The following is a 22,359-nucleotide window of genomic DNA, read 5'->3' on the forward strand; positions in this document are numbered from 1 at the left end:
TCTTTTGGTTTGAAGGAGCCAAAATGTGACACATTAACCACATATCAAATAGGCTATTTGAATCATTAAAAATGTGACACATGAACCATCAAACAATCGAGATCAGAATATAAAGGTAGGTATAATATATTACCATTAATATGGATTTGTATCATGCTTATCTATGTAATCTAAACTTTGTTTGAAATAGTAAAAAGTAAACGATGTTAGAGAAGAGAAAAAATAAATAAAAAGCCTACAAGAAAATAAATTATCGAATCAATAACCGGTCTAAACCGAAAAACCCCACTTATTTGAAATTGAAAAGACTAGCAATTCGGTCGGTCTAATAATGTACACAAACGTCCGGTCCGATAAATTAAACAGGTGAACAAAGCACAAAGGGAGAAATAGATTTCACAGTTCTCAGTTATAAGCATGATCATATACATAGAACAAGCTCCCTACCAAAGCCGATTCAGGGATCTGGTTTGCCTGCAATAGCAACATCATCATCATCATCTTCATCTTCGTCATCTGAGCCGAATTCCTCTTCACTTAGTTCTTCATCGCTAGACTTATCGTCTGAACCTTCCCCTGGCTTTGCATACTTCTCACAGTATTCTGAAACCGCAAAACCCAACAACGATGAGCAAAATAACCCATCAAAACTTCCTTAAAAATGTCCCCAAAAAACCCTCAATCACAACACTATCAAGACCCTGTAAACGCCTAAACCTATGGTTAAGTCTCTACAATGATATATCGTTATTCACCTCTTTTGTTAAATGTTCCTAAACTTAAAAATGATCAGAAACTTAAAATTCATTATGAAATTCTAATGAGTAAATCAACTTAAAGGGTTTCTAACGTATAATCATTAGCTCCACGATTTAGGAATTTTTCAGTTGACACATTAACCAACAAAAGCTATAATTCATGAGAACAAGTAAACACGAATGAGGAACATTTGGCGTTTAAGTAATCATCTCAAGAACGCACTTATTAAGAACAAGTTCAAGATACTAGCAGATTTTTCATATCTCTTAATACATGAGAATCTGATTGTACCTACCTTTAACTCGCTGTTCATAAGCAGGACGATCACGCATCATCAATGCAGCAGCTTCTCCATTCAATGGATCTGATGGGTTTGGATACAACAGAAGCTGAGGAAGAAATGTCTCAAAAACATTCACAAGGTCTGAATCAAAAAAAGAAACCCAAAACATAAAGTTAAATCAAATCTTCAAAACAACAACAATCATTTTTATTTCAAAATCAACCACATTTGAAATGGCACTTGCCGAACATAGGACTCCAAGTTTGGTTAATCACATCTAAACAAACAGAACCTGACCTGCGATAACAAAAGACACCAAAGATAAAAGATACAGCAAGACAAGGTTCCAATAAATAATGCAAAACATTAAAACTCACAGTTCATCAACATTAGGGTGATAAATTTTAGTAATGAAACCAACAGAAGGAGATTTGTAAGGATAAGCATCGGGAAGCTGAACTCTTATCTTCCACACACCTCCTTGATAGAGACCTATCACATCAACAAACACATAAAACCCACAAATAAGAAGAGGAAAAAAGTAATCGTTTAACAACATTTCTTTACAACTTAACACCAGAAGTATCCCAAGCGCCTAACTAATCCCGGAGGTGAGTAAAGTAATCATAGCAAAAGCAAAAATGTGAACCAAGTAAGTAACCAACACATAGTGTGTAAAACACAGTAGACTCAAACCTTAGATCCGAATCCACCATGCCACCACCACACACGAATTTTACAGAAAGAAAAAAATGAACAAAAATCTAAAAGAGAAACCATCAATAATTGCAAAAACCCTATCTCAATCATTTCACAAGTAATCACCAAAACCAGAAAATCAAAAAGCAGTAAAGTAAACATACACAGAAGTGTCTGATTAAGAAGACTAACAAAATCAAACGAAACTTCAATAAAACAAAAACATAAGGTGTGTTTTGTGTTTTTGTCAAAATTGTAAATCTTACTGTCTTTGGGACCATTGAATTCAACATAGAACTCTTGCATGCCATCGTTGATCGTCTCCACTTTATAATCGCTCATCATCCTGTATCAAATCAATCCAAACCCCAAAATCATCAATAAGAAACCGACATTAGAAAAGTTAAAAAAAAAAATTCAAAATTGAAATGAATGAAAAAAGAGTGATTACAGTTTCATCATATCCATTTCTCTGCGTTTGCTTGGTGAAGACATTTTTTTCTTTCCTCTTGAGTTTTCTGGGTTTTTTTATTATTTCTTCTTCCGGATTCGAGTGGAGATGAAGAAGAAGAAGAAGAAAAATGTGAGAGAAAAAGAAAAGATTTTTGTTTTATTTCTTTATTAAATTCTCTTTTTTTCTTCTTTCGATGATGGATTAGTGAATCGAAGAGACCGTATCTCTTCAATATATATATATACAGTATATGAATATTACCTCAGTAAATTTTGTTATCTTTTTTTGCTTTTTTTAATTACTTTCTCCCTAAGTTTTTCTTTTTAATTACTTTCTCCCAAAGTTAGATTACATTTTTGTTTCTATAGAAAAAAAAATCACTTCAAAATAATAAAAAGTTTTATATTCAATTATTCATAATCTAACAGTATTAAATTACATTTAAAGCGGTGACACAATTGAACGTAAAGTAGACGCTTTTACGCCACGTTGAACTTGTTGGTGTTGTTCGACCTAAAAATAGTTTGGGTGGACATGTCCGATCACATTTAGAATAGATTACAATTACTCCACTATTTTAGCTCTGACAATGTTATTTATTAGTACAACATAATGTTGTCAAACAAAGCAATATACTAATAGTGCATCTACACGTAATGGTATCATTTACTAGATAAGTCTCCTTGATTTTGACTTTACTGATGTAATTAAAGAGATGTAATGTACCACACGTATTAAACAAGTGAGACTAGTGAACATACAAACTTTTCGAAAACGTCAAATGAAATCTAAAATAAAACATGCACACTAGAAACAATTTTCGTATTACATATCACAGAACAATTAAAAGAGAATGAACAAGGCACTAAACTAAACTCCGAACCCTAAATAAACCCAATGCATAATAAATTCAATTTCTGTTTGATTAATATTTTTCTCAAACCCAAGAAAAAAATGAATCAAACCCAAATTGAAAACCCAGCTTAAAACAAAAACAGACATCTAGCAGAATTTTTTTTTTTGCTTTTCATTTTTGTCATTTTTTTTTGTATTCACATAAGTGAATCTAAAACACAAACTCTAATTCTTAGGTCTCCTTCGTAGACGAATTGAAACGTCTGTACAAACATATGTATAATCAATAACACTGATATGTTTTTGTAAATTCAACTTTGTGATTCAACTATTAGTGTATTCTTACCAAACGTTTTTTTTTTTTTTCCTTCTTTAAGTTTTTTCTCCTTTTCTCCAGTTTCTTTGTTCGGATACCTTCTAAGCTCCGGTACTTGCGTGTTGCTAGTCGAGAGGAGAGTCAAATATCATTTCCTGCAGACCAAAAGGATCCTCTCAGACAAATCCGCCGGATGTATAACAAATATGTAAACAAGTAGAATTGGGAGTACTCATTATGGTTTACTAGAGAATAGTGTTTTCCGGAATACACCAAAGAAAATAATGTACCGTATTGCAGACAGGGCAAGTTTCACTTCTCTCCATCCATTCTAGAATGCAGGCAAGGTGAAAATGGTGATCGCATTTGGCTAGAAGTTTTGGGTTCTCGATATCATATTCTGAATCAAAAAGAAAGACAACATAATAAACATTCGCAGTCATACAATGTACAATGATGTTTTATGTCTTTGAGATGTGGGAAAAGCAAAAAGTTCTTACCTTCCAAACATATGGGACAGTCCTCCTCTTCCTCTATTGGTACAAAGACGGCTTTTGATAGCTTGGGGTCTATCTCTTCAGCAGATTCAAGATCAATCTCTGTTTGGATTTTGCTATCCATTTCTTTATGTGAGCATGTAGTTGGAACCCCGAGGGTAATACCGTCAACTGTATCTTGAGCAAGCTCGGTATTAGCAGGTTCCACTGAAACCTCTCTTATATCAACACAAGTAGCCTCGTCACAATTCCCTGGTGTATGAGGAATTCCAATAGCCACATCAAAAGGGATAGGCGGTGGCGGTGGTATATAAGCATCGGGAGATGATGTCTCTAAGTTTGTGTCTACTACCACAACACCAGTAGAGATTGCAGAGGAAGTCCTGTTATGAGCAGAAGATAAAGGCACACGCTCTTCTGTTGCCCTCGGGTACTGCAAATACAAGTCAGAAAAAAATGATGATTAACAATGGTAAAAAAAACAATTCAATCTTACAGTGGAAAACTCATTCCCCATATGCATCTCTCTAAGCTATACGAATACGAGACAGAACAAGATTGATTGATTTGCAGAACAACACACAAAAAAAAAGTAGCAATGAAAAAGGAAGTGGGAGAAGTATCACACTAACGTAGTAGTACGGAAGTCCATTATCTACATCAGCTCTTCGTGACGAAGAGCAACAACAGCAACCTCCCATCTCTTCTTTTTCTTTTTTTCTGTTTTTCTATCAGAAACTACAAAAACTGAAGACTCTTCATCTATGCTAACCTACAAGAAATGTGAAGAAACAAGAAACAAAATTACATTTTCGAATCCCATAAAAGAGTATCAGTGAGTATCCATCACATATATACAAGAAACTGAAACAAGCTTTGTCGTTATCGATATCAGTTTAAGCTGTCTATACACAAGCAAGCCTGATCAGTAACAATAACTACAAGAGATAGCACAACACTTGACTCACTCCAACATACAGCTACTCAACAAGTCCAAATCCAGTCTTAATAATCAAAGATACAACAAGACCAAAATAACCTCTTCGCAAAACCAATTGACTTTAAACAACAGAGTTTGAGATAAAGCCTAAGGAGCTATCTCCAAAATCAGGGAGAAAGCCAAAATTCACAATCTCTTTTAGCACCATCTTTACACACAACCACAGTGAATTCAAAATACTAACAACACCCAAGGTTACTAAAAAAAAATTCTACTCGGAATTCAACTCCAACACAAACAATTAGCCCCAAAAGCTTCATAGAGAGGGAGAGCAAGCTAATCCGTAAAACCCTAAACCGAAACTCCATAAACATGAGAATTCTCAGAATCTAGCATAAACACAAAGGAAAAAACAGTAAAACCCATAAAAATTCACAAAAAAAAAAAAAAAATCAAGCTCATAAGTCATAATAAAGCCAAAAAAAAAAAAACTAAAGAGCAACGATCATCACTAAGCAAGATCAAAACAGCCCAAACAAGAACCCCGATCATCTTCGAGATTGAATCAGAAAAGAAGAATTGAAAATCTCAAAATCAAAAAGAGAATTTTACTTTTTTTTCTTTTCTCTTTTCTCGGGAGAAGCTCTTTGGTTTTGTCTTCGTCTCTCTCTCTCTCTCTCTCTCTCTCTCTGCTTGTGTGCTTTTGCGGTGCTGTTTATCGTGCGCTCTATCAAAAACGACTTTACTAAGAAAAATACAAGACTCTTCACACTGACAATATAATAATCTATATATATATATACATATATGATAACTTACCTAATTTAATTATTAACTAATTAGCTGCCTAATTTTTCCATAACAAAAACGGTAATATGCCTTTTCACCCCACGGTAAAATATATATATTTTTTTTTTTTTTTGTTAATTAGGAAGAGTTCGGACCTAGGCTTTAATCTCCCCCATGGTCCGGAACCAGCTTTTGCTAATACCTTATGACATGGTGTAAAGCATCTTTCCCACCAGGAATCGAACTAGGGAACACAAGGATCCAACTCCTGCACTTAAACTACTAGCCCACTGCACCGGTGGTCCCACCGTAAAATATTACCAATCAAATATTGATCTTGCTACAAAAAATATTTATTTACATAATAGTCAAGCCAAACATTTTTTAGTAAAATAAATATACCAATTTTTACTACTAGGCAAAAATTCCAACAAACCGAAAAATCTGATTCTAGCATGAAGAAATATTCGAATGAATATTAATGCCATAATACTTCCGGTTCAAATAACATCCAAACCAAAACTAGTACTGTAATACCTGGGATTCTCGTGGGCGTGTCAATCGATATAGTGTTCGACTGAATCAACCGATTCGATTTTATTTCTTCGGTTTGCGTGGTTGTTTTAGGAAAGTTCTAGATTCCGAGTATTAAAAAAAAAATTAATTTCTTTTATTTCTAGCCGTTTTCACACTTTTAGTGTTTTAGAGAGAAAAAAGAAAAAAGAGTTTTCCCAAAGAAGCTTTTTTTCCCAAAGAAGCGTTCTTGAGTTTTTGGAGATCTTTGGTCTTGTGAGTGAGTTTTCTTCCTGGAGAGTGTGGATCCAAGACTAGCAAGTGTGGGGGGGGGGAGGGGAGGTTGATGTGGTGCTAGCTTCGTCGTTTGAGCTTAGATCTCATTGATTAACAAATGTGAGTGCATGACCATGGCTTATCTAAGCTAACATCTTTGTTTATGTGATTTTGTGTGATATGTAATTGTTTTCTTGTGAGTTCTATGCGTTTTTCGTGACTCCTCAGGCTTAGATATGCCCCTGGGTTCGTGTGGGACAGATAGGAGAAGCTTGGAGGCGAGATTCGGAGTTTCTGATTGTGAAGAGGCGATGTTCAACAGGATCGACATAAGTCTTGTGTCGGTCGACACTGATGCGAGGACGGCGTGTTTGACCTACGAGCATCGATCAATACCATGAGGAGGCATCGGTCGATGCAATTAGAGATTTTGTGAAATATCGAGCATGCATCGATCGACAAAAGGAGTGTGTCGGTCGATGCAAAGTGGTAACAATCGACACATCTTGTGTGTCGGTCGACACAACCTTCGCCAAGTTTCAGTGTCGATCGACACAAGGCGTGTGTCGGTCGACACCAACTTTCAGCAGCGGCTGATGACGTGTTTGCTTTGTGTATTGCCTGTTTGTCTTATTGTTTGTTGAATGTGGCATGAGAGATTTTATTGCTTGTGTGTATAGCCCAATAGATGGAAGGATTGTCCCACTAAGTATTTCTGGTAATACTTACGCCTCTCTTTTGTGTTGTACCGCAGGTAAAGACAAAGTGTGATCGTGGAATCAATGCTATGAAGAGGAGAATGTTCTAGAGACTTGGTTGTTTGCTCTATGTCTTTGATAGGATGCTAGAGTGGAACTTAGTTGTCTAGAACGATTGTTAGGATTGTTGGTTCTATGACTTTGTGTTATGTTTTGGATTGTTCCTGAATTGGTTTAAGCTATTCATTATTCTTTATTGGTTTACTGGATTTGCTTATTTGTTATCCGTTGTTGTTATTGATTGGGCTAGGTTGTAGTGTATGGGATCACCAGATATTAGGATATATATAACAAAAAACGGGTCGGGTTGTTTAAAGTACCAAAACAAACAGAAATTTTAAGTAATTCATATATGTATTTTAGTTTGTTGTTTATTATATTCTTAACATAACAATGTCAAACAATTGACTATAGTTTTTTGTATTTCATGGTATTGGTTGTCGTTCAGAATAATCTATATTTTAGTTTACTAATTAATCGTTTTGTAAAAAATGATAGTATTTCTACAATAAATTTTTCTTTTCAAAAAGATTTGTTGTAGTCGTTTAAAAAAAAATATTTGTTATAAATATGTCTTTATAGTTTATACTACTTAAAATCTTCTAGTGTTGGACATCTAAAACTTTTTAAAATAAATATTTTATTGGAAAGTTTTCTACGAAGTTCATGGTTATACTGTGATAAATATATAACAATTAAAGAAAATTTAGCAAACCACTTTTTTTCAGACCAAAAGTTCCTAACCAAATCCAGACATTCAGACCTGTTTATTACCATGTTTTACTTGTTTATTAACATGATAATTTTATTTTTATGAGGGGGATTTTCAAAATACATCTTTTTATGCCACTTTTCAAAAATACATGTCTATTTTTCAAAAATACCCCTTTCTACTATATAAAACTAGGTACGGACCCGCACGTACGTGCAGGATTATTTTTACATAAATTTTTAAAAAATTAGAAAATTTTCACGTAAACTTCTACTCAGATATGCATGAGTGATATATATATATATATAACATTAAGATATAATTTAGATAAGTGATATTACATGTATATTATTCTAAACTAATCCAAACAATTCCAACTGTTTGTTCAGGGGTGTTAAATCAAATTTGGATTCAGTTTCAGCTTAATTTATTCAATTGAAAATAAATAATATCAACCATATCATATTATCAAATAATATCAATTGTATCATATCGTCAAATAACCACAACCGTATATAACCATAACTGATAGTTAATAAACCATAATTGTACCCGTGTTTATGCCTACTTGTCCATACCCACCATGTTGCATATCACAGAATTTCCAGATAACCTAAATATAATTCTCAAGCGATGAAACCCGTCTAATATGTCTGATTGAAACGTTTAATTTTTTTTTGACCCGAAAAAACCCCATTCCTCGTAATTCACATGAGTAAATAGTATGTCCACATATGTTCCGCTTTAATTCTTATTCCCAAAATTCTTGTCCCATATTTTGTCATATATAAATATACCCACACAAAATTCTCATAACCTGATTATTATGAAACTAATTTGAACGATTTCCTAAAATATAATAAATCTGTTGTTTAATCTTTTTTTCTTCTTAATATGTAAATTGGGTCAGTTTGGCAACATGGATATTTGATATGATTTTTTTTTAACCCTTAAGTGTATTTCCCAATTAATAGTATAGATTTCCTTCAATTATTGAATGAAATATTCCTTAGTTATACTAATGACAATTTAATGTAAAAAATATAGTAAAAAAAGGGCAAATAATAGAATAGGATACAAAGCTTGAGTATTTTATATAGGAGATACCAGAAGGTATTTTATTAAGGAGAATTATATTAATTTGGATAGGATATTATTAGTTTAAAAAAATATATGTGTCTGTAATTGATGGAGACATAAAATTACAAATCATAAATCAAATCTTGTTGTTTCATGAGGGGAAGACTATAATTGGTCATTAGATCTCTTATATAATTGGTCTTAGTTACATTATTATATCAATGAATTTTATAAATTTTAATTTGTCGTTAGATGCCTATAGATCTCAGCTATTGGTATAATATTATTGCTTGTTTTCATTTTTATTGGACTGGATTTTCTAAATTTTAAGATTTCTGTAAATTAAAACACTATAACTATATTTATATATAATGTTTAACTATAAAACACTATAACTATATTTATATATAATGTTTAACTACATAGTTATCCGAATTAAAGTATATATTTTATGTCATTTCAATTGGTGATATTTTTTGTGTGGCAAATATAGGTATTGTTTTTAGCAAAAGAATTGAGCCAGTTTCAAATGATTTCGATTCTTTCACTGTTAGAGCTTTATTAAATTATTAGAAAGGTAACATAATTTATATTTCTGAAGATATGATTTTAAATATATATCTTTTTACATCTCGTAATATAGTTATATTATTATATTACAATACATAGTGAAATTAATTTAATTTTAAAAATATGTAGGGGATAATATTTATGAAATTTTGAATAATATTTACCAATTTTAAAAAAATTTATAGGAGCAAAATATTGTGTATATAAACAAATTAAATGGCAGTGGCAGTTGACAAAAAAATATATATAGCAGTGGTAGTTTTATGTAATTTTATTGAATACTAAAGGTAAATAATTAATTGGGTACGGAGCTCTCTGACGACGACGCGTCAGCTTTTTCTCCAAAATGTTTCTCTTTTAATATAAAGGGGATGACTAAATTCTAAACCCTAAAACCCCAAATACTAAACCTCATTCCCAAAAACCATATCCTAAATGTAAAATAGAGAACCCAAAACTAAAAAAATATTCTAATTTTTAACATATTGTAATTGTGTAAGAAAAAGACAAAAACGAAAATTTTAAAAAAATAGGTATTATTGTAAAAGATATCTTAAAAAGGGCATTTTTAACCAATTCATTTTGTATTATTAGTTTATTTTGACATTAAACATGATTATTTGTAAATTAAGTAATTGACTTTAGTAGACACTTTACCCTTTTTTTTTATTAACGTTAAATAAGAAAGCCCATATACCCTTTGGTCTTTTCAGGATATCGATGCTTCATAGCTGGATCTTGGAAAGCAAGGGATTTATATGCAGGTGCTGGTTGGTGTTGTACCTCGATCCAGACAACGTTGCCGTTTTTGGGTGCCAAGAATTTCAGGCGAAGTCTATCTCCATTACATACTGAAGTTGAAGCGTTCATTTGGGCGATGCGCTGCATGATCGGCCATGACTTCAGAGAGGTGGCTTTTTATACTGACTGCTCAGACTTGGTGAAGATGGTGTCTTCTCCTTCCGACTGGCCAGCGTTCTCGGCGTACCTTGACGACATCAAGACTGATAAGGAGGAATTCTCTTCCTTTTCTTTATCTTTAATTCCTAGAAATGCTAATTTAAGGGTGGATTCTTTGGCACGCCAGTACATCTCCGCACCAAGTATTGTTTGTAAACGATTTTCCTACCAATTAACTCGTTTGAGCTGACAAAAAAAAAAAACCCATATAAAAGAGGCCTATTAAGGCCCACATATGATACGTTATTGCAGCCTTTATATATGAATCGAGTTCGTATATTCTGCTCTAACAATTTTCTTCCTCCTCGACATCATCAAACGAGTAACGGACTCGCCATAACAAAAATCGCCGGAGACGCAGCTCCCTTCGCTGATTATCTTACACCGAAATTTTTTTCACGGCGCCGTTTGTCTTCACTCCGTCGCGTACAATTGTAGCCTTCTGAAAAAATCACGATCTGATAACAATCAGGGGAGAGCAACAAAAAAAAGAAGAAGATCAATATGGGGAACGGTAACAGTCTCGATCTTAGGGATTTTTTTTGGCTTAGTAAATCGAATTATGCGGTCAGGAATTTGGGAATTTTGATGTTTCAGGTGAAAGAGGAAGACCTAACAAGAAGATGAAGTACGCTGGGAAGGTTCGTGTTAAAAAATTTCATCATATGAATTTTTTTTTTTTTTTTTTTTTTAAGGTTTCTTCAGTTCAATGCTAGTTAGTGTGTGTAATTGAAGTCTTCAGATGAATTGTTTATTTATGATTTAGGGCGTTTCAATGGAAGTATAATGTGATATTAGTGTGAAATTCTCAGGATGATCAGAAGATGAAGAACATCCAAAACGCTGAAGACTACTATGATGATGATGCTAATGAGGGTTCTCGTGATGGTAACATTGATTACTCTCTAGCATAGTTAGATACATTTTGGAGGAATATTATAAAATTGAAAATACTTGAATAATGGTTTTTTGAAGGTGAAGGAGAGGAGAAGAAGAGGGATTTTACAGATTTGGAGTTGAAGCCAGACCATGGGAACAGGCCTTTGTGGGCTTGTGCTGATGGAAGGATATTTTTGGAGACGTTTTCACCTCTCTATAAACAAGCTTATGATTTTCTTATCGCCATTGCTGAACCCGTTTGCAGGTCCTCATCTTACATATTTGTTGTAAGAGATTTCGATTTTTTCTTGATTATATCAATGTATAAGTTATGATTTTGGATTTGATTTCAGGCCAGAGTCAATGCACGAGTATAATTTAACTCCACACTCGTTGTATGCAGCCGTTTCCGTTGGTAAAGTGAAGCTGGTTTTGAAGAAGAATCGTTATTTTATTGAATCCCCATTCCCTGAGGTAAGTTATCCAGACTTATCCTCTTTCTTTCTATAGTTTTGTGTATTGGATATTTGTTTAGTTTTTCTGTTGGTTTTGCTCACTCTTTAAAGATAAACAATCTCAGGTGTTGAAAAGGCTTCTCAGCGATGATACTATAAATCGAGCTAGATTTTCTTCTGAGGTACGATGAACTCCTCCGTTTAGTGCATTATGTTTGCTGTTCGTGGTTTAGATCAAATGTTCTCAAAGGATTTTGCATCTTTTGTTACCAAATTCGCAGGTTCTCTTGGTTTCGTCTTTAAATTTTAAGTTCTCTTGAACTATGTTTCTGTTGGTAGATAAACTCATTATCCTTTCTCATTAAGCTTCTTGATTCATTGAATGTGGAGTTCATTTTTCTTATACCTATATGAGTTCTCCTCAGTATGTCAAACCAACTTGATTTAACTTTTTTATGCTAGCCATATTATGACGGTGATGGATTTACGATTGGCAAAACAAGCGGTGAAATTGAGGCTGGACCCGGAGAGCTGTTGAATGAAGCAGAATTGGCAGCAGCAGCAGAAGAGAAAGAAACTCACTCGTTTGAGATAGATCCTTCACAGGTGATGAGTTGTATTGATGAGTTGGTAGTGTTGTATGATCTTTATTTAACTTGTGGTGTCATGTTATTTTGGTCTTGGTGTGTAGGTGGAGAATGTGAAGCAGCGTTGCTTGCCAAATGCCTTGAATTACCCTATGTTAGAGGAATATGACTTCAGGAACGACAATGTTAGTAACAAATATTACACTTAGGCCAATTTTTACTTACCAGCGCTGCAGGTTTGTGATTGTTAATAACTTGATGGTGTCTGTCAGGTTAATCCTGATCTTGACATGGAACTGAAGCCCCATGCACAACCGAGGCCATACCAGGAAAAAAGTTTGAGCAAAATGTTCGGGAATGGTATATCTGTCCACATATTTTTTCTTAGTAATTCAGTTATATGGCGACTGTTTAATTATAAAACGTCTCTTAGATATTTAGATTTGTACTTACGTACAGTGTTCTGATCTAGCTTCATTTTGGAACTCCTAATAGATAAGTATCTTTGTAATTTCTCCTGAAACATTGTGACTGATCTAGAATCTTGATTCTGAAGGACGAGCAAGATCTGGGATTATTGTGTTGCCTTGTGGTGCTGGTAAATCTCTAGTTGGGGTTTCTGCAGCGGCTCGTATAAAGAAGAGTTGTCTTTGTTTGGCGACGAATGCTGTCTCGGTGGATCAATGGGCATTCCAATTCAAGTTGTGGTCTACTATAAGAGATGACCAGATATGTCGTTTCACTTCTGATAGTAAAGAACGATTCCGTGGAAATGCTGGTGTTGTTGTGACAACCTATAATATGATTGCCTTTGGTGGTAAACGATCTGAGGAAGCAGAGAAGATTATAGAAGAAATGAGAAACAGAGAGTGGGGGTTGCTGCTCATGGACGAGGTAATCAAAAAGTTCTTAATATGACGTGTCTTTAAAGTGAAGTTAGTGTTGCTAGTAGTTTCTTTGCGGAATAGTCATATGTGGTTCATCGAGAAGGTGTATCCAGTGTTGAGCCCATGAATGTTCTCTATAAACAATTAGTTTCCATTCAATGCTTAACTTTTCAAGATTTATGTTTTCTTGATAGGTGCATGTGGTTCCGGCCCATATGTTTAGGAAAGTTATCAGCATCACAAAATCTCACTGCAAGCTAGGACTTACAGGTAATTGAAAAGTTCATTTTCATCTACCTGTTATGTATACTTCAGTTGCAGAAGCTAAGTTTCTTTTTTGGTCTTTTTTGTTCAGCCACCCTTGTGAGAGAAGACGAAAAGATTACAGACTTGAACTTCCTTATTGGCCCGAAACTATATGAAGCCAATTGGCTAGATTTAGTTAAAGGAGGCTTTATTGCTAATGTTCAGTGTGCTGAAGTATGGTGTCCTATGACCAAAGAGTTTTTTGCAGAATATCTGAAGAAAGAGAACTCCAAGAAAAAACAGGTTCATTAATATCATTGTTCTCCATTTTCCTCGGAAATTTACTGGAAAAAGAAATCTTAGATAGTATGTTTGTTTTATCTAACACTAGAGTCCATGAAATTTTAGTCACCTTTAAATATGGTAAACATCAATATAATAGTGAAAATGCTCTACTAGATCACCCTGTAATTGTCCATGGAAACCTCTTGACATTTACATATGTTGTCTTTGGGTATCTGCAGGCGCTTTATGTCATGAACCCTAACAAGTTCAGAGCCTGCGAGTTTCTGATTCGTTTCCATGAACAACAACGTAAAGATAAAATCATTGTCTTTGCAGACAATCTTTTTGCACTTACAGAATATGCAATGAAACTCCGGAAACCGATGATTTATGGTGCAACCAGATTCGTAAAAGAACCTATTTGAGAGCACATTTTTTTTGTGTTTCATTCAGTTTACAATCTGATAATTATCTTTGTTCAATATTTAGCCATATTGAACGAACCAAAATTCTGGAGGCGTTTAAAACCAGTAAAGACGTGAACACAGTCTTCCTATCAAAGGTATGAACATTGTTTCCTTCATTATAGAAATTTGTCTATTCCACGTTCGTTAGGGAACTTAATTTCGGTTTGATTTCTTTGACTACAGGTTGGTGATAACTCTATATATATCCCTGAAGCTAATGTGATTATCCAGATATCGTCACATGCTGGTTCTAGACGTCAAGAGGCTCAACGTTTGGGTCGTATTCTTAGAGCTAAGGTGTGATTTTCAGTATTACCCATCACAGTAGCTCTCTCTTATAGATCCTCTTGTTGGTTGGATCCAATAAGTTTTACTTCTCCGTGATCAAAAACAGGGTAAACTTGAAGATAGAATGGCCGGTGGAAAAGAAGAGTATAATGCATTCTTTTACTCGCTTGTTTCGACAGATACACAGGTAAATCACTAGTTTGGGTGAAGTAGGGAATGAAACCTATGTGTCTCTAGTGAATAGCTAGCTGATTTAAGGACTGGGAATATGTTTGAAATTGCAGGAAATGTATTATTCAACGAAAAGACAGCAGTTCTTGATCGACCAAGGTTATAGCTTCAAGGTAATAACAAGCCTCCCACCTCCTGACGCTGGTTCAAGCTTGAGCTACCACAGTCAAGAAGAACAGTTGTCTCTTCTCGGAAAGGTGTTGAATGCTGGAGACGATTTGATTGGTCTAGAGCAACTCGAAGAAGACACAGACGAAATGGCTCTTCAGAAGGCGAGACGAACCATGGGGTCGATGAGTGCAATGTCCGGTTCAAAGGGAATGGTGTACATGGAATATAACTCAGGCCGTCACAAATCTGGTCAACAAATCAAGAAACCTAAAGACCCAACCAAACGACACACTATCTTCAAAAAACGTTACGCGTGAGAAAAGAGAAGCTCTTCGAGAGTATATTCTGCTCATTTTTTTCGGCTCGATTTGTATTTCGAGAGTATTGGGCTCAACTTGAGAATAAGAAAGCCCATATAAAAGAGGCTTATTAAAGTCCATATTTGACCCGTTACTTGTAGCCTTAATAATATATGGAGTCCGAGTTTTGCATAAAACCAGTAAACCGACTCCGCCATACCCGAACCCGACACCGAATGAAAATCAAAATCAGCCGGAGACGCAGCTCCCATCGCCAAATAGCTTTCACGGCGCCGGTTGTCTTCTGAGAATCACGAATTGATAACTTCATTTGGTAAATACAAGACATAATCTCTAAAATCGATCCTTCTAGAGGAGCAAAAAGAAGAAGAAGAAGATCAATATGGGAAATGGTATCAAGCTCGATCTTACTGATTTTATGCATAGTTTATCACTTTATCGAATTATCCGGCTAATAATGGGGAAATATTTGATGTTTCAGGTGAAAGAGGAAGACCCAACAAGAAGATGAAGTATGGTGGGAAGGTTCGTGTTGAGTGTTTTTTTCTCTACAAATGAATGTTTCTAGTATAGGGCTCTTCAATGGTAGTTAGTGTAATTTCTACTGTAAAAAAAAAAAAATCTCAGGATGATCAAAAGATGAAGAACATCCAAAACGCGGGAGATTACTATGACGAAGCTGATGAAGATTCTCGTGATGGTGAGTTGACTGACTACTAGACTCGCTGTATTGGTGGCACTCATTTACATTTTTGGAACTTAATTGGATAGAAATTGTAATGGATTTGAAGGTGAAGGTGAAGGAGAGGAGAAGAGGAGGGATTTTACTAAACTGGAGTTGAAGCCAGATCATGGGAACAGGCCTTTGTGGGCTTGTGCTGATGGAAGAATTTTCTTGGAGACGTTTTCTCCTCTGTATAAACAAGCTTATGATTTTCTTATCGCCATTGCTGAACCCGTTTGCAGGTTCTCATCATTACATTTTTTTTGTTTTTTCAAAGAGAGATCGATTTTTGTTTTGATTATGTACAAGTTATGATTTTGGATCACTTGTTATTATTTCAGGCCAGAGTCAATGCACGAGTATAATTTAACTCCACACTCGTTGTATGCTGCCGTTTCCGTTGGTCTTGAGACAGAAACTATCATTTCTGTTTTGAATAAGTTGTCTAAGACTAAGCTACCTAAGGAGATGATTGATTTCATCCATGCTTCTACTGCTAATTATGGGAAAGTGAAGCTGGTTTTAAAGAAGAACCGTTATTTTATTGAATCCCCATTCCCTGAGGTAAGTTCACAAGACTTATCCTCTTTCTATAGTTTTTTTTGTATTGGATATTTGTTTAGTTTCTTTGTTTGCCTAGCTCACTCGTTAAAGATAAACAATCTCAGGTGTTGAAAAGGCTTCTCAGCGATGATACTATAAACCGAGCTAGATTTTCTTCTGAGGTATGTTGAGCTCCTCCATTTAGTGCTATCCGTGGTTTCAGGATTTTATCTTGGATGAAAATAGATACCATGATCTGTTGTTCTCAACGGTTTTTGCATCTTTTGTTACCAATGTGGCAGAGATATATATATCCTGATTCTCTAAGGTTCTTGGTTTCGTTTTTAAATTTTAAGTTATCTTGGACTATGTTTCAATTGGTAGATAACCTCATTATTCTTCTTCTTAAGCTCCTTGATTCATTGAATGTGGAATTCATTTTTCCTCTACCATTGTATTCTCCACAGTATGTCGAACCAACTAAGATTTAACTTTTTTGGTAGCCATATTATGGCGGTGATGGATTCACGATCGGCAAAACAAGTGGTGAACTTGAAGCAGGACCTGGGGAGCTGTTGAATGAAGCAGAATTAGCAGCAGCAGCAGAAGAGAAAGAAACTCACTCATTTGAGATAGACCCTTCACAGGTAAGTTTCTCCTGATGCTGCTGAAGAATATTTGTATTGACGAGTTTGGTAATGTTGTATGATATTTACGTAACTCGCGGTGGCATGTTCTTTTGCTCTTGGTGTGTAGGTGGAGAATGTGAAGCAGCGTTGCTTACCAAATGCCTTGAATTACCCTATGTTAGAGGAATATGACTTCAGGAACGACAATGAGAGTAACAAATATTACACTTAGGCCAATTTTTACTTACCAGATTGTTAATAACTTGATGGTGTCTGTCAGGTTAATCCTGATCTTGACATGGAGCTTAAGCCCCATGCACAACCGAGGCCATACCAGGAAAAAAGTTTGAGCAAAATGTTTGGAAACGGTATAGTTGCCTGCATTCACACTTTTTGCCTTAGTAAATTGGTCGTAAGAAAACTGTTCGAATTGATGGTGAACTTCTGGGGATGTATTGAACCTACTGTTTCAAATGATTTGAGTTTTAATGAGTACTTCCCTGTGCATTACCATACAGTGACAGAGTGACTGATCTAGCTTTATGGTGAATTCACTCTAAATAGATAAAATTTATCTTTGTAATTATTTATCAAAATATATATATATATATATATATATATATATATATCTTTGTAATTCCTCGAGAAGTATTATGACTGATCTAGAATCTTGATTCTGTAGGACGAGCAAGATCTGGGATTATAGTGTTGCCTTGTGGTGCTGGTAAATCTCTAGTTGGAGTTTCGGCAGCGGCTCGTATAAAGAAGAGTTGTCTTTGTTTGGCAACGAATGCTGTCTCAGTGGATCAATGGGCATTCCAGTTCAAGTTGTGGTCTACTATAAGAGATGACCAAATATGCCGTTTCACTTCTGATAGTAAAGAACGATTCCGTGGAAATGCTGGTGTTGTTGTGACAACCTATAATATGGTTGCCTTTGGTGGTAAACGATCTGAGGAATCAGAGAAGATTATAGAAGAAATGAGAAACAGAGAGTGGGGGTTGCTGCTCATGGACGAGGTAATCAAACAGTTCTTAATATGACGCGTGTCTTTAAATTGAAGTTACTGTTTGCGGAATAGTCATATGTGGTTCATTGAGAAGGTGGTTAAGCTCATGATGTACTCTAAAACAACAAGTTTCCATCCAATGCTTAACTTTTCAAGATTAATGTTTTTTTTGTAGGTGCATGTGGTTCCGGCCCATATGTTTAGGAAAGTTATCAGCATCACAAAATCTCACTGCAAGCTAGGACTTACAGGTACTGTAACTGGTTCATTTTCACATACCTTTTATGTGTTATACTTCAGTTGAGAAGCTAAGTCTCTTTTCTGGTCTTTTTTGTTCAGCTACCCTTGTGAGAGAAGACGAAAGGATTACAGATTTGAACTTTCTCATTGGCCCAAAACTTTATGAAGCCAACTGGCTAGATTTAGTTAAAGGAGGCTTTATTGCTAATGTTCAGTGTGCTGAAGTATGGTGTCCTATGACCAAAGAGTTTTTTGCAGAATATCTAAAGAAAGAGAACTCCAAGAAAAAACAGATTCATGAATATAAGCCCTTTTTGCATTGTTCTTTGTTAACCTCAGCAATTCTCTAGAAAGAAAATATGAGATTGTTAGATACCTGATCTTTATGTTTGGTTCTTCTGATGTACTAGAGTCCATGAATTTTATGTAGTCTGAAAACTTGAAATATAATATGCATCAATATAGGTTCTTTTATATTTGGAAAAGGCTTAATAGAATCACCTGGGAATTGTCTATAGAAAGTAAACCTCGACAGTTGTTCTGACATGTACATATTTTGTCTTTTGGTATTTACAGGCACTTTATGTCATGAACCCTAACAAGTTCAGAGCCTGTGAGTTTCTGATTCGTTTCCATGAACAACAACGTGGGGATAAGATCATCGTCTTTGCAGACAATCTTTTTGCGCTTACAGAGTATGCAATGAAACTCCGGAAACCCATGATTTATGGTGCAACCAGGTTCGTTAAAGTTCTTTTAAAACACAAATTTGCGTTTTTACTTAATTTATAATCTGAGATAATTCTCCCGGCGCAATATGTAGCCATATCGAACGAACCAAAATTCTGGAGGCGTTTAAAACCAGTAAAGATGTGAACACAGTCTTCCTATCAAAGGTAATATAACATGTTTTCCTTCATTATAGAAATTTGTCCGTTCCATGTACGTTAGGGAACTTAATTCCGTTTTGGTTTTCTTGACTGCAGCTTGGTGATAACTCTATAGATATCCCTGAAGCTAATGTGATTATCCAGATTTCTTCACATGCTGGTTCTAGACGTCAAGAGGCACAGCGTTTGGGTCGTATTCTTAGGGCTAAGGTTTGTTATTCGATATTATTACTCCTCATTTAAGTGTCTCTCTTAATTCATCATGTTGGTTGGTTGGGGATCCAATAAAAGTTTTACTTCTCGGTGATCAAAAACAGGGTAAACTTGAAGATAGAATGGCCGGTGGAAAAGAAGAGTACAATGCATTCTTTTACTCACTTGTTTCGACAGATACACAGGTAAATCACTAGACACTAGTTTGGGTGAAGTAGGACATACACCCGAATCAGAATCGAAATATAATTCAGTTCTATGCCGCCGGACTGTTTTCGAAAACCCAATTCATAACCCGAATTCTGAAGTCCTGAACTGAAAACAAACGCCCATATGGAAGTGTCTCTAGTGAATAGCTAGCTGATTTAAGGATTGTGAATATGTTTGAAATTGCAGGAAATGTATTATTCAACGAAAAGGCAGCAGTTCTTGATCGACCAAGGTTATAGCTTCAAGGTAATAACAAGCCTCCCACCTCCGGACGCAGGTTCAAGCTTGAGCTACCACAGTCAAGAAGAACAGTTGTCTCTTCTCGGAAAGGTGTTGAATGCTGGAGACGATTTGATTGGTCTAGAGCAACTCGAAGAAGACACAGACGGGATGGCTCTTCAGAAGGCGAGACGAACCATGGGATCGATGAGTGCAATGTCTGGTGCAAAGGGAATGGTCTACATGGAATACAACTCCCGTAACAAATCGGGTCAACAATTCAAGAAGCCTAAAGACCCAACCAAACGACACAATCTCTTCAAAAAACGTTTCGTGTGAGTAAGACAAGAGCTTTTGGAGAGTTTGTTCTGCTCATTTACGGTATGTTGTGATTTGTAACTGTTTGTTTGTGCTCTGCAGAGCTTTACTTTGTAAGTTAATACATATCTTACTTAAGAATGATTATAACTTACGGTTTCTTAAATCAACTATACAGTCATCGTTGTGCTTATTTTCACCAATTATATTAATTTATATTTCTTATCTGAGATTTATGAATTTATGAATCCTCAACAATAATTATAAAATAAAATCAAAATTTTTTTGCCCTTGAAAGTAAGATTTCAGAAAACATCTTATTGGCTGACAAGCATATATACACACCAAATTCAACATATTTCCAACAAATTTTACTGAAATTCTTTATGTTGTATCTATCCCAGTGATGTAAATTGAAATCCATACTAATCAAAGGTAGGGACAATTTACTTTGTTGCTAAAACAACAACAAACACAAATTATGAACCACTTTAGTTGTTACCACCGTACCGTCTAACGGTCTAAGTCTCTAAAAATAACAATTGGCAAATATCATTTCTGTTTAAACTAGCTCATTTTTATGATGTTAAACTATAAAATATTGAAAATGATAACGAAGAAACAAAATAATAAATTCTGAAATATGAGAAGTGTATTTCTATTTCGAGGCTAGTTTGCAATTGTGGGGGAAGTTGGTAGGATACCCCGACAAACAACAACAGCAAATATGTATAAGATAATTTGATTAATGAAACAAAAATGAATATTAAGTGCACAAATATATATATATATAGAGAAAGAGAGAATGAACATTAAGGTTCGTCCCACGTAAGAGGAATATTACTTGTTAAATAATTCATACCCCTAACCCTATGAGTATTTCTTTCAAATTTCTATGTATTTTACTATTTTATATGTATACCTTTTGTGTTAATTCTTTAAGCTAGACCTATACAAAAGGTCTATGTAGGTAGCAGCATATTGACCACTTTTTCAACGACATTTATTAAATTTGTCAAGCTTTGACAAGCTTCACGATCACAAAACTTCAAATGCCAACTCCTCATTGGTTGCAAATAAAAATAATACTACTGATATCAGATTTGTATTTTGGTATGTTGCCAAAAACATTTTCTATCGTATAATTTGTGAATATAAATTAATAATTTTAAATGTAAGGATTTCTCTTATATATATATATATATATATAAAATAAAGTCGATGTAATTATCAAATTTGTTTGTTTGTGTCTCTCTTTTATATCTCGTCAAGTGGAGCATAACAAAGAGAATAAGTAAACTATTTTCCGTAAAGAAGGACCAGATTTGAGCTCAAATCGTCATCACTTCCTTTAAGATCACAATTCACAGAAAGTTATATTTTTGACACATCACACTTCCTTTTTTGTCAACAACAACACATAACGTATTAACATGCAAAAAGAAAAATGCGAATCCAGAGTGCTACATTTTAAAGAGCGATTGTTAGTAACTAGTTTGTAAGTATAACGTTGGGAAACCTTTGATCGTTAAATTCAACAATTTGCAATAACTTGTGTAGTCTTGTGCTCGAATCTTAGAACCGACAAGGAAGAGTATAAATTTTTATATTTAGACTAATAATTGTCGAGTAATCACATCTATCTAATCTGTTATAAAATGCAATTGATCAAGCTATTGTTAATTAAAGGAAAAAATTATGGTACTAAAATTACCTGTAGATGGAAAACAACACTCTATTAGTACGTACAATTACACAGAAGATTTTTAACGAGAATATAATGCGGTTGGTCAAAAAGATAAAACTTTGGAATCATGCTTTGGTTAGTTGATTATATATTATCCTATCATTACCCAATATAAAAGTATTATTATTTCCCCCATTAACTATATATGGTACACGAAGAAGAATCTATATATTAGATTTCCTTACCAATTTAAAGTAAGATTTATTATTTTCCTTCCTATTATTATATTTTGTTAACTCGCTTCATAATAATATATGAGTACTTTAACCTCACCCGAAAAACAAAACTTACAAAACAAAATAAGATCAAGATTTATCACTACACTGCAAATAGACTACATGTACATTTTAAAACATGTCCATGGAAATATAAGATAAGAGAGAAAACGGACAAAAAAAA

The 22,359-nt window shown here is 34.6% G+C and overlaps 5 protein-coding genes across 8 annotated transcripts; 3 read left to right on the top strand and 2 right to left on the bottom strand.

The window, feature by feature from the left end:
* Positions 1 to 271: 271 nt before the first annotated feature.
* Positions 272 to 2,606, bottom strand: LOC104724502 (ubiquitin-conjugating enzyme E2 4). The gene is made up of 6 exons (XM_010442995.2): positions 2,193 to 2,606; positions 2,008 to 2,087; positions 1,420 to 1,534; positions 1,287 to 1,339; positions 1,055 to 1,183; positions 272 to 603 (listed from the first exon to the last, which is right to left on the bottom strand). The coding sequence occupies exons 1-6, from the start codon at positions 2,234 to 2,236 to the stop codon at positions 458 to 460; spliced, it is 567 nt and encodes a 188-aa protein (XP_010441297.2). The 5' UTR covers positions 2,237 to 2,606; the 3' UTR covers positions 272 to 457.
* Positions 2,607 to 3,198: 592 nt separating this feature from the next.
* Positions 3,199 to 5,586, bottom strand: LOC104724503 (putative E3 ubiquitin-protein ligase RHB1A). Its single transcript, XM_010442996.3, has 5 exons — positions 5,416 to 5,586; positions 4,496 to 4,635; positions 3,867 to 4,296; positions 3,657 to 3,766; positions 3,199 to 3,521 (listed from the first exon to the last, which is right to left on the bottom strand). The coding sequence occupies exons 2-5, from the start codon at positions 4,562 to 4,564 to the stop codon at positions 3,492 to 3,494; spliced, it is 639 nt and encodes a 212-aa protein (XP_010441298.1). The 5' UTR covers positions 4,565 to 4,635; positions 5,416 to 5,586; the 3' UTR covers positions 3,199 to 3,491.
* Positions 5,587 to 10,706: 5,120 nt separating this feature from the next.
* Positions 10,707 to 15,393, top strand: LOC104724505 (general transcription and DNA repair factor IIH helicase/translocase subunit XPB1-like). Of its 2 annotated transcripts, XM_010443001.3 has the most exons (17): positions 10,707 to 10,975; positions 11,059 to 11,102; positions 11,274 to 11,349; positions 11,437 to 11,605; positions 11,694 to 11,814; positions 11,921 to 11,977; positions 12,258 to 12,401; positions 12,487 to 12,567; positions 12,655 to 12,742; positions 12,939 to 13,276; positions 13,464 to 13,539; positions 13,625 to 13,818; positions 14,040 to 14,200; positions 14,287 to 14,362; positions 14,451 to 14,564; positions 14,662 to 14,742; positions 14,840 to 15,393. In XM_010443001.3, the coding sequence occupies exons 1-17, from the start codon at positions 10,966 to 10,968 to the stop codon at positions 15,212 to 15,214; spliced, it is 2,205 nt and encodes a 734-aa protein (XP_010441303.2). In that variant the 5' UTR covers positions 10,707 to 10,965; the 3' UTR covers positions 15,215 to 15,393. The 2 variants fall into 2 exon arrangements, with proteins under 2 accessions (XP_010441303.2, XP_087329887.1); XM_087473761.1 differs by lacking the exons at positions 14,451 to 14,564; positions 14,662 to 14,742; positions 14,840 to 15,393 and having other exon boundaries at positions 11,443 to 11,605; positions 14,040 to 14,356.
* LOC104724504 (general transcription and DNA repair factor IIH helicase/translocase subunit XPB1) lies at positions 15,387 to 17,380 on the top strand. Of its 3 annotated transcripts, XM_010442999.3 has the most exons (8): positions 15,387 to 15,609; positions 15,699 to 15,742; positions 15,845 to 15,917; positions 16,009 to 16,183; positions 16,283 to 16,505; positions 16,610 to 16,666; positions 16,988 to 17,131; positions 17,241 to 17,380. In XM_010442999.3, the coding sequence occupies exons 1-8, from the start codon at positions 15,600 to 15,602 to the stop codon at positions 17,343 to 17,345; spliced, it is 831 nt and encodes a 276-aa protein (XP_010441301.2). In that variant the 5' UTR covers positions 15,387 to 15,599; the 3' UTR covers positions 17,346 to 17,380. The 3 variants fall into 3 exon arrangements, with proteins under 3 accessions (XP_010441301.2, XP_087329890.1, XP_087329891.1); XM_087473764.1 differs by lacking the exon at positions 17,241 to 17,380 and having other exon boundaries at positions 16,952 to 17,087; XM_087473765.1 differs by lacking the exon at positions 17,241 to 17,380 and having other exon boundaries at positions 16,015 to 16,183; positions 16,952 to 17,087.
* LOC147934642 (general transcription and DNA repair factor IIH helicase/translocase subunit XPB1-like) lies at positions 17,341 to 20,406 on the top strand. Its single transcript, XM_087473763.1, has 9 exons — positions 17,341 to 17,481; positions 17,796 to 18,133; positions 18,299 to 18,374; positions 18,463 to 18,652; positions 18,936 to 19,103; positions 19,187 to 19,259; positions 19,350 to 19,463; positions 19,571 to 19,651; positions 19,863 to 20,406. The coding sequence occupies exons 1-9, from the start codon at positions 17,412 to 17,414 to the stop codon at positions 20,232 to 20,234; spliced, it is 1,482 nt and encodes a 493-aa protein (XP_087329889.1). The 5' UTR covers positions 17,341 to 17,411; the 3' UTR covers positions 20,235 to 20,406.
* The last annotated feature ends 1,953 nt before the right edge of the window (positions 20,407 to 22,359 follow it).

The sequence above is a fragment of the Camelina sativa genome, chromosome 11 (assembly GCF_030686135.1).
Source record: "Camelina sativa cultivar CO46 ecotype springtype chromosome 11, ASM3068613v1".
Taxonomy (NCBI): Eukaryota; Viridiplantae; Streptophyta; class Magnoliopsida; order Brassicales; family Brassicaceae; genus Camelina; species Camelina sativa.